Raw genomic sequence first — 10,845 nt, 5'->3', positions numbered from 1 at the left:
ATTCAAATGGTTATAATGAGAAATATGACCATATGCTAAAACAACACTGGAAGTTAAATAACTAACTCCCATATTTAGAAATTTATGTATATTTGAACAATATGGCTGTTCTGAGTATGGCTTTAAGACCACAAATTTGCAGTTTATTCTACATCAGCACAGCGAAGTGTGTTCAGATGCACACAAAATTCACAAGGGAAGAAGGCATGCAATTCTTTTCACCCTCAAAAAGGGATGATAAACTTCCACTGACTTTTATGGTGCATAATTGGCCAGATCAAGCACTACTTAATCACTAGCAATATTAACAGCAACCTAGGTCTTGGACTTCAGGCAGAAATCTCTGTGATTGATCTCACGCAGGCACAACAACTGCTGCCTTCAAAATCATGAAGTATTCCGTTCCTAAATAGGTCAAGGTATTTCAAGTACTCCAAAAAAAAAAAAAAAAAAGCCTTACATCTGTGTTACTTGGTTATAACAAATTACTTTTTCTTCTCTGCTCCTTGTGGCTAATGGGGCAGTTCACATAACAGTTGCTTGCCAGATCGCTGTCTTAAATAGTGAGCTAGACTTGATGACTCACGTAATGCCTTTCAAACTTTTGTTTATATGTCTAAATTGGAACATATTTGCTATGAAAAAGTGATCAAGTCTTTTATGCAACTGCATTAAAAGAATTGTGAGAATTTAGATATATAAATGATTAAAAGACTTGAGGAGTAGCATCAAGAGCAACCTCCCCTCCCGCAGGTTGTCATAGTTTATACTTTAATTAAAAAAATGACAGTTGTATACAAAATGAAGTAATTTATTTAGAAAATGTAGAACTATTCACTTGTATATTCATAGAAGTATCACAGTCAGAAAACCAAGCAATTTCTAGTATGGGCTTCTGTGTAAACATATAAAGAAAACAAATTATTTCATTACAAATAATTGTACTGCACAGATTTGTGAAATTTCCCTTGCAGAACAAATGCAGCTGGTATGTAATGTTATTATCTTGTTCTAATTTTCACTCTTTTTTTGATTCAAAGCCAAGTGGCTGTCATGCTTCGAAAGCAACGTGCCAGCAGGCAGAAAGGGCTGCAAGAATCCCACTGAGAGAATCTGTCAGGTTTTCTTTGACCTATAAAGTTCTGTTTTGGTAGGTGATAGGGATTTAATCTTTTCTGTAATTATTATACAGTAGATAAACAAAACTGATTTTAGTTAGATGGAGCATTCAAATCTTGTATTTTAGGTTCACCTAAGTTTTTACTTAGTTTAAGCAATCTCTTCATTTTACTCTTTTTTTTCTGTCATCACTTATCTATTCCAGATTTCTTTCACTGTATGAAATGTGGAATTTTTCAGAGTTGTAATTATAGAAAGTTTTAGTCTGCAAAAGGAACATCTAATTTAAAAGAGGATACTATGCTGGGCTTCAAGGCCTCACAGTCTTTAAGCTTAAAAAATCTACTCAAATCTATAGGTAGAACTTATGTCAGTTAAGGCAAAAACTTCTATAATTGCTCCCTTTGTATTCTTTTGGTCTGAACTTCTTGGTATTCTTTATGAGTAGTCCTTCTGATTTTAGGAGGTTTCATGCAAGAAAGGCCCTAGTTTTGCAAACATACTGCTGTAAGCAATTGTCTGGTGAAAAAATAATTTACTGGAGCCTTACAATAATCAGTCCTCCATGCAGTAATGCACTGTAAATAGAATTCCACATTTGTGGAATCTGGAATTTTTTCTTGAGTGACAAATGCCGACATAAAAAAATACTAAAATATAAAGTATGACTCTGATCATAATGTTATGCTGTGTTGGAAATATATGCAATATATGAATGTGACTAATAAGCAGGAACCTGATTAAAACTTGATCAATGTATCAGCAATTACAAAATACAGGTTTACATAGAACTAAAATCCTTTTAGTTATCACACACCATAATGGTAATTCAGATAATCTAGTACTGCTGACGTACTTGATAAAACATTAAAAACTTTTTTTTCTTGTTTGGAAGTTATCCGTTCCATCATGTACATTAAGTGGTGGTGAAAGCACGTAAAAGGAGTTCCATGCTTAAGAGCAGTATCAACCCAGTCCTGGATGCACTTCAGAGGTGTCTCTTCGTATCCTGCAAACATAGCTGGATTTGCTAAGAGTCCTCTAGCCACCATTATACCTTCAAATTGGAAATTAAAGCAGTAAGTTACATTATAGTTTAAATTTACATTAAATCTTTTTGTAGATTTTGTATAGTACCCCTTAGGGCAATCACCCAAAGTTTACAGTCAAGTAATGGGAGAACAAGAAGGATAAGTGTTATAGCTGTATCAGAGAAATCCATTTAACAATCCAAACCTCAGAGTACCTACACCAACTGTCAACATATTCCACTCCATGATGTAGCTTTCCAGAAATTTTGAAATGAAAACACACAATGCGGAAGCCTTTCTTCCCTACTTTTGAAACTGTAATTCAATAGTATTTTGTTTTTATTTGCTGCACACATACCTGCCTACCTTTTTAACATAAAATTATGATGGAAAGACACAAGACTCAATTATATAAATCTCAAGGCTCTTGATCTGCAGTAAATCTTTCTGAACAAGCCGGTGTATTTGCAACTGTAATCTCAAATTGTCCAATACACCCATACAAGTTCAACTGTAATTTTTCTGCAATTAAGGGATTGTGTTTTTCTGCACTGTCAAGACATAATCTATCACACTTAGTCTCTTCTTAAAAATTAGGATGATCAAAAATTAAAGAATTCTTTCACTATTGAACATGACAGAAAAAAATTATGCTTTATATTATTGTTATTCAAAAAGGTCTATGGGCTATAGAACATTTTATTAAAAAAATGGGCTATGAGAACATTTTATGCTACGTATTTCCTTCCTGCTTTGTATTTAGGGGGAAAGTCACTGTAGCAGCACAGCAGAAAATAATGTTTTTGTTGTTGCTATAGTATCAAAAGAAACCTGCCACATGAACTTTTCCTTATGACAGTAGCTACTGTTCTCTGTCCTGTTATTCTCTAGCTGTAAGATCCAAAGTGTGTAGATACAGATCACCTCTTCAAAACATACACTGGATTTCCATATTGCTTTGAAGTGACAGACAGTTGGAGGAATCTATTATACTAAATAACTGCAGCGCAATCCTTTACTCCAATCTTTTACTACTGAAGTTTAAGACAAGGTAAATACATACAGATCTGAGAGTGCAATGCCTCACAGTGTTCTTCAAGCTCACCATCTTAACTGTTAAGTAACTGGCTTAACAACATTTCCACCATATTCTTATAAGAAATCTGCTCCCATGTGCAGGCAGAAGAGACTTCCAAGCGGAAGTTTACAGTTCTTTAAAAGATGATCAGCTCCATAAAGAGAGGGAATGAATGCTTGAAGGTCCCCCTGAACTCAACTACTGAGTGATGAGATAGCATAATCAAGCAAAGAGCTTTTGTAATTTGCCTTGGAAATCATTATTTGTGGCTTTGAATAACAGTGCTCTAGTGCTCTGATGATTACAAGTGATTCTGTTTCTGAGTTTATAAGGCATCTAAAACATCCTCTTTCATTTGTCTCCTCAAAGAGTGAAAAGCACTCAAATCACGTTCTACTTACACCCAAAATAAATGCTTTGAAATCTGATTTGTAAGTTTACTTAGAAAATAGAGTATGTTTAGTCTTACCATCTGCTCCTGTCAAGTGATGAACATTTTCAGCATCTTTTAAAGTTTTAATGTCTCCATTAGCCACAATAGGTATAGACATGCTTTGTTTAATTAATTTAATTGCATCATAATGTACGGGCTGATGTCTTTCTTCTACGCTTCTCCCGTGTACTGTAATCCATGAAACTCCAGTTGCTTCAGCTTTTTGACACAGGTCAACTGTTCTTTTTAAGTCCTCATGGATCCTAAAATTCCAAGGAATAAAAACATTAGTTAGTAACTTAACTGAACTGTGTGAAAAGTTCTCCTCCATAAGGAGTTACCACAGATTTGTACAAATAACAGTATAAATAAAAAAAATACTACTGTTGGAAGATAAAGAGGTTTTCAATAAAGTCATATGAGTTTAATGTATGGAAACCATTATTTAATTTAGAATTTCCCAAATTGAGCACATCTCTGAAATATACATGCTAAATTTTATCAAAATTGAGCAAGGGTGCCCAAAAGAGTCTAAAATAAACATGATTTTTCATATTTTGTGGAAAAATATAAATCAAAAATCCAATTTCTAATAGTTCCCCTTTCCTGAAGGATTGCAAACTGAGTCGAAACTTAATTGACAAATATGCAAAAGCAGTTTCCACTTTTGTTACCCTTCCCTTTACAACCAGCAGCAACCGTGGCTCTGGCCTCCAACAGCTCACAAAGTAAATCCTTGTGATGATACGGACTATGCATTGGTTTTCTTCTATAGAGCCCTAAACCTTTTAACTTGTACTTTCATGTCATTTGGATTGCAAGGGAACTCTAGCATCCACTATGGTATCTGGGTGAGCAGTCAAAGGCTGTCCTGGTTCTACTATCCAAGTTTGGGATTACTTACCCCAGATATTTTTTTAGCATCTCAGGTCAAAAAATCTTATCACTCTTCACATGTAAGAAATTATTATACTGTGTAATACTACATTAACAAAATTACATATATTAAAGTACATTATAACTATTACACTAACATGTTTCTTTAAAAAAATGAAGAGGATTCTTCCATGTACCACAAACAACACTTAAGTTATACCTACCTTATTTTAATAGATACTGAAAATCTAGGGTTGTTGATCTGATTCCGTACATGTCTCACCATATCTTGAACTAGCTCTGGTTTATTTATTAAGCAAGCACCATAACCTTCTGCCATCGCCCATCTTTAAAAAAAAAAGACCATTTCTAGTCTACATTTGAAAAAATGCGGATCAATTTCAGTTAAATGCATCAGTTTCCTTCCTAAGGACCTTTAGATTGTATAGCTGAGTAAACAGCGAGAGTGACTGTAGATCAGTGATTTGTTTGCAGTTTGACACCAGCTTTTAGATCCTGGTTCAGCCTCCATTATGCTGTTAGAACTTTGGACAAGTTACTGATCTCTTCCAGCTCAATTTGCTGTCCTCAAAATGTACTCACAAGGAAGATAAGTTAACATTTCATCAACAATGATTTAGATCATACATAAAGGAAATAGTTTGACGTTTCCCCTTCCACTGGGTCATGGATTTCTTCTAAATGTTCTTTGGAGTGAAATGGACTTTGGAGTGAAAAGGAAAATTTTTAAAGTGCAAGTAAGGATCTGATTTCAATAATACTCTGTTTTCCCTCAACTGCAAAACACTTAATTTTGATTGGCAGGAAATAACTTTGGTTCCACTTACCAGTAGCAGTTTTTTTCTTAAACAAGTTTTCTTATAAGGGCAGACTAAGTGCACAAAGTTTTGTTATTCTGAAACCAGCATGCACAAGAACCAAAGAGTTCAAATGTAACCATATATTTTTGGCCCAAAACAAACTTACAGTTTCTCATACTTAACTGTAGTTAGCTTAGAAGAAAAAAATACTTTCATTCTGAAGTCTCAGATCTTTCCAGAAAAGAGGTTTCTCAAATACTATAGTTTTAAGTCAAGACAGATCAAGTATTCACACTGTAATATTATATTTTGCTTTTCTACATTTATTTTTGAGGTCTCCACCTAGAAAAAGGCTGCCTGACAACCATGTAATAAATGGTTCTCAATTGAGCCAGTTAGCAAGAATCTTCATCTGTGCGTTACTACTGTTTCACTGTCAAGACAAAATCTTTATCAATTTAAGTGAGTAGTTCACCAATTCACTGTACTTATAAGCCTAATAAAAGATGGAAGAAATTCTTTTCAGCACTTCCTGAATAATATAATCTGTGTAATTATATTTTAGATACTATCTTTCACTTGCAGAAGTATGACACATCAGGGATTTGCCTTGCCATTTTGGAAATTGCCACATCATTTCTCAAAACACTCTCCAAATTATTTGCAGCAAGCTCTTTTTGGTAATGCATATTTAACAGCTGTTGAGAAGGGACGGCTACTTCACTTCTGAGCCAACACTCCATATCTCAGAAATGCATAAAGGCAAGTTGGAATATACACATGGTTTTCCCAGTCTCACCATGGTGACAGACATCTCAGAACATTCAGAAAAGTGTCTTGCCACATAGACGTTTCTGACAGGTTAAAAAGCTGTTTCTCTCTCGAAGTCTATTTTTAAGTTAAGACATAAATTACTATGAAAATGAAGACCAGCATTCTTTATTCTCAAGTGATTTCATATTTGCCCAGCTTTTTCAAAACTTTACCTCTGAGGACAGCCACAGTTTAGGTCTATTCCATTTGCAAAAGGACAGATGATACGGGCAGCATCACACAAAATCTGTGCTTCTTTAGCAGCAAACTGAACAATCAATGGATGATCACCTACTCAGAAGAAAAGATACTTAGAGATTAAAAAAAAAACCCAGAAAATAAAACCAAGAAAATCTAAATTTTGAATGTTTTCCATATATTGAAAAGTTGTCTGGCCATGGTCCTGGGCAACTGGCTCTAGGTGACTCTGCTCGAGCAGAGAGGCTGCATAAGATGACATACAGAGGTCCTTCTAAACAACTATTTTCCAAGTCTGTGAGTCCTAGATCACAAATTAATAAAGGTAGCTGACCTCTGGTTACTAATTTAGTATGTCTATCAAGAGAGCTGGGAATTTAGACAAATATACATGTCCCAGATGGTTGCTGGCTCAACATATACTTCTGCTGACTGAAACAGGTCAGATACTTATCTTTCAAAAAGATGATATATGAAACTATGTATTCGTTATTCTTCAGCAGGCTTCATGCTTTCCCTCCTAGTCTGCCCCCTCTTGTCTGCATGCTGCCACTTTGCTGTGCCAACACGGCTGTCTGTCTTGCCAGGCAGGAAACTTGCTTCCAGAACAAACTCTTCAGAAAGGAGCTAAACAATCCATGAGCTTTTCCCTTCCTTATCCCAGCCCATCTTTTTTCCTCTTCTGTGCCAATATGGCTGTTTTTTATCCACAATGTGATATGCAGACTTGGAATGAGAACACACGGGTAGAGGTGGCTTTAGCAGCTTTGCCTCAAGTGGGAAACCAAAGTGTCATTGCTCCTCAACCTGGGTCTGCAGAACTACTTGTGATTTACTAAGCCCCTGCAGAGAGCCAGATGGTCATTTGGAACATGCTCTCCTCATTTACAGTTACTGCATTACATTAGAGGCATCTAAAAATACCTCAGTCTTAGCACTCACTTTCCATATAAACAATTGCTGCAGTAAAGAGGAAGGGGGATATCTGAGAACTGATGGAAAGAGATGATCCAACAAATGCACAGAGCAAGTGCACTTCTGGTACTGAAGCAACCACAAGTGCTCCTGAAGATTTTTCTGGTTTTGTGGAAAATAAGTAGTTCTTGAAGTTGTGGAGCTTAAGTCAAAAAGGGCAGCAGTCAACTGAGACACTTCTAGAAGTTACTTAAAAATGCAGCAAGCGAAAAAAAAAAAAAATCACTTGCAGATTTTCAAAACAGTGTCCATTTAATACAATGCTCCAGCTGAAGAGATGTACATTGTTACAGCTAGTATCTTGGAATAATCCTATGCTCCCAGTTTTTTGGTTGAGGAGTAATAAAAATACTCAGTCTAACCATAATAAATTTTTTAGCAGCAGCCACAAAGAACATCCACCTCTATTTGAGAAATACTCAAAAAAGAAACATCAATGCCAAAGAAAATGATGACAAAACAGAATTGTAGACTCCAAATATACTCCACTAATTAGAAGGTAAAAATCCCCAAGCAGCCAGGAAGGTAAGCATAAACCAGTAAAACTTCACAACTTATTGTAGAACCACTTGTTAAAGCATAAATACTAATAATGTAAATATTATAATCTTAGCAAAGCTGTCTGGGGCAGAATGTTTTAGAGGTCTGTAAAATTAAGGCGAGCGTGAAGAAGATGAACAGGGAAAAGATGTTTTTTACAACTCTACAACATTTCATTTTGTACCCCTTGATCAGGTGGGAAAGTTACAGCATAAAGGAGAATTCCTCTTTTCCCTTCCCTGCACCTCCCAGAATATCCACATATCTGACCTGGGGAACTTCAATGCCACAAGATGTTGTGTAGATCATAAGTACAAGGAAATTCAAAGGGGGCAAAATAGTGGCTCTGTGGAGCTTTGAGCTACATATAATCAGTTATGTTCTTACTCATTTATTTTTACACACAAAGAATTATTCATGCTTTTTTAAAGTTGAATTTCACTAATAATAGAGTCTACCTGTGCTCCCCCATATGATTTTTCTCTGTAACTACTGTTATATTTGAATAATCCACCACAGTAAACAGCCAGTGCTAAAACAATGAAATACACATCCCATGCTATTACATACGCATTTACGGAACCACCAGTTCAGTGGTCTGAACAAATTAAACCATCACACTTCATATATCCTTCATGCTGGTCTTACCAGCACATTAGCAGCAGTCTCTTCTTTCCTCCAGTTGCAGCCTATGCTTGGATGTTCCTTGTTACACCCTTCTACTGCAGTCACTCCATGCCAGCAGATCTGTATCGTAATTGCCACCTCTTCCCACATAATTCATACCACTGTTCTCTTCTGCTTTACAGCCAGGACTCTGTACAACTCCTTATATTCCTCCTTTTTGTATGTGTTCTGGTTATGTTTCTGTACCATGCCTGAAGCCTTGCTTCTCCTTATCAACGTCAGTCATGCTTCACCTTCCTGGTCTCTTTCTGCCCCTTTTTAATCACCCTCTCAGTATCTCAAGGAGTCCACCAACAGTCCCTTCCATTTGCCACTCCAGCTAAATTGAAACCCTGCTTCTTTTATCATTTCTTGCTTCCTACCCTATCAATGCCTGGTCTATTATTTTTTTTTACCTTTAGCAACCCTCTTATTTTTGTTAGCAACCAGAAAACTTTTCCCAGCAATGAGTTGTTTGTCTCTGAAACACAAAAGAAACAGCAATTGCTGGGAAAAGAATCTTACTACTGTCTCATACTGGGTCTGCTTGAGATGGAGTAAAATTTTAAATTTATTTAAAGTTTATTTATAGCAGCCTCTATGTTGCTGTGTTTTTGATTTTGACAAGAACAGTGTTGATAATGCAGCACTGTTTTGGCTATTGCTGCACAACACTTGCATAGTGTCAAAACTTTCTCTTTTTCTCATGTTACCTTCCCCAGCCCCCAGCAAATAGACTGGGGTGGACAAGAAACTGAGAGCAGATACAGCTGGTACAGCTGACCCAAACTGGCCCAAGGATTATTCCATAAGGTGTAATATCAAGCTCAGCAATAAAACTGGAGTGGCAGTGAGAGAAGAAAGTCGATTGGGACTTGGAAATTGTGTTATAGGGTGGCCATGACTTGGAAACTGACTGGGCATTGGTCTGCTGGTGTGAGGTAGGAAGTGACTGCCTTTGCATCAGTTGCTTTTCACTCCTTCTTTCCTTCACTCACTAAGCCAACCGTATTTTTACCCATGAGTTTTTCTTGCTTTTGCTCTTATTCTCCCCCTGTGCTGCTGGAGCGGTGGAGGTATAATGAGTGAACAACTGTGTGGGTGCGTAGCCTCTGGCCAGCTACATGTGGTCAACATATCACACATCTAAATCAGTTTGGAGGCACTGATTTCAGGTGGAGACAAGGTTTTCTACTATTTCATTTGACACACTATCACTGGAATGTGCTTACTCTCACCTAGAATATCTCTGTGGTTTTACAATTAATCAGATACAGTACACCAAAATTGTTAACTGATGTCAAGTTGTGGGATGCACTTCATTCACTCGGCAAATTTGGTTTATCACCATATAAAACATTCTGACAAGGCAATGGTTTATTTAGAACAATACCTTTGTTTGTCGTGAATTCGCTGTCTCTAGCCTTTACAGATCTCACAAAATCAGCTGCCACTATCATTGGTGTGTAACACAAATCACAGTTGTATTTCCTAACCAAGGTTCTGAAAGCCAACCTGCAAACACACGAAAATTTAAAGATGAATAGCAAAGATGTTTCTCTGATTAGCTATTCTAAAATGCTGTTCTGAAATGCAGTACTGTGGGCATGTCCAAGTATAATCATAAGACAAAACGTGTCCCACATCTATCTCCATCGTAAATAATTAAAGGAAGAAAAGGTAATCATCCCTGTTTTTACAATCAAAACAAAATTCCTCAGAGAAAACACACTGCAGACACAGTTGACATGCCACTTACTTTGAATAGCGGACCATAGGGGCACATATTTTTACAACTTGCCCAGAATGAAACAAATCCATAGGATCTTTTAGTTGGCATTGTTTAGTTTCCACGATGTCACCAATCATGTATAATTAACAATCCTTTTAGCATCTGGAAAAACAAACAGTGTTTGAAATATAATTCAACGGTTTCTCACAGCCTATGCAGCAAATCATTACAGCTTTAACCAGACTTGCTGTTAGGTAAAGCATCTTGCAGGTATTCCATCATGTGCAGTGTTAGGAACAAGCCGCCTGCCACCACCAGCTATGAGCACCAGCTCTCGCCAGGAGTCCCCGTGTAATGTGTAACACCCTCGCTGTAATACCGTAAAGTTTTAGTTTCTTACAATACAGGTAGTTCAGGCTGGAAGGGAGCCCTCCAGCTCAGCCCCTCAGCGCAGGGCCTGCTCCGAGGCCGGAGCACGTACTCAGGTCAGCCCCTGCCCTGTCCCAGAGGCCGCACGGAGAGTTTTTCCTCATGTCCGACGAAAATCGAGGCCTGCTGTCCTC

The 10,845-nt window shown here is 37.0% G+C and overlaps 1 protein-coding gene across 1 annotated transcript; it reads right to left on the bottom strand.

The window, feature by feature from the left end:
* Positions 1 to 1,594: 1,594 nt before the first annotated feature.
* Positions 1,595 to 10,419, bottom strand: DUS4L (dihydrouridine synthase 4-like (S. cerevisiae)). Its single transcript, XM_010188554.1, has 6 exons — positions 10,310 to 10,419; positions 9,944 to 10,065; positions 6,345 to 6,462; positions 4,762 to 4,884; positions 3,698 to 3,924; positions 1,595 to 2,176 (listed from the first exon to the last, which is right to left on the bottom strand). Exons 1-6 carry the CDS (start codon positions 10,417 to 10,419, stop codon positions 1,929 to 1,931), a joined length of 948 nt encoding a protein of 315 aa, XP_010186856.1. The 3' UTR covers positions 1,595 to 1,928.
* Between the last annotated feature and the right edge of the window lie 426 nt (positions 10,420 to 10,845).

Source organism: Mesitornis unicolor, unplaced genomic scaffold, assembly GCF_000695765.1.
Source record: "Mesitornis unicolor isolate BGI_N332 unplaced genomic scaffold, ASM69576v1 scaffold47867, whole genome shotgun sequence".
Classification (NCBI taxonomy): domain Eukaryota; kingdom Metazoa; phylum Chordata; class Aves; order Mesitornithiformes; family Mesitornithidae; genus Mesitornis; species Mesitornis unicolor.
The sequence above is the reverse complement of the archived record's forward strand: the minus strand, read 5'-3'. Positions and strand labels throughout refer to the sequence as shown.

Bases quoted from the DNA above. Each gene is read 5' to 3' on its own strand.
- DUS4L (XM_010188554.1), bottom strand. From the start codon at position 10,419: ATGATTGGTGACATCGTGGAAACTAAACAATGCCAACTAAAAGATCCT. The intron at 10,066-10,309 runs GTAAGTGGCATG...GTGTGTTTGCAG, and splicing joins CCTATGGTCCGCTATTCAAA to GTTGGCTTTCAGAACCTTGG. The intron at 4,885-6,344 runs GTAAAGTTTTGA...TTTTTTTTAAAG, and splicing joins AACTGTGGCTGTCCTCAGAG to ATGGGCGATGGCAGAAGGTT.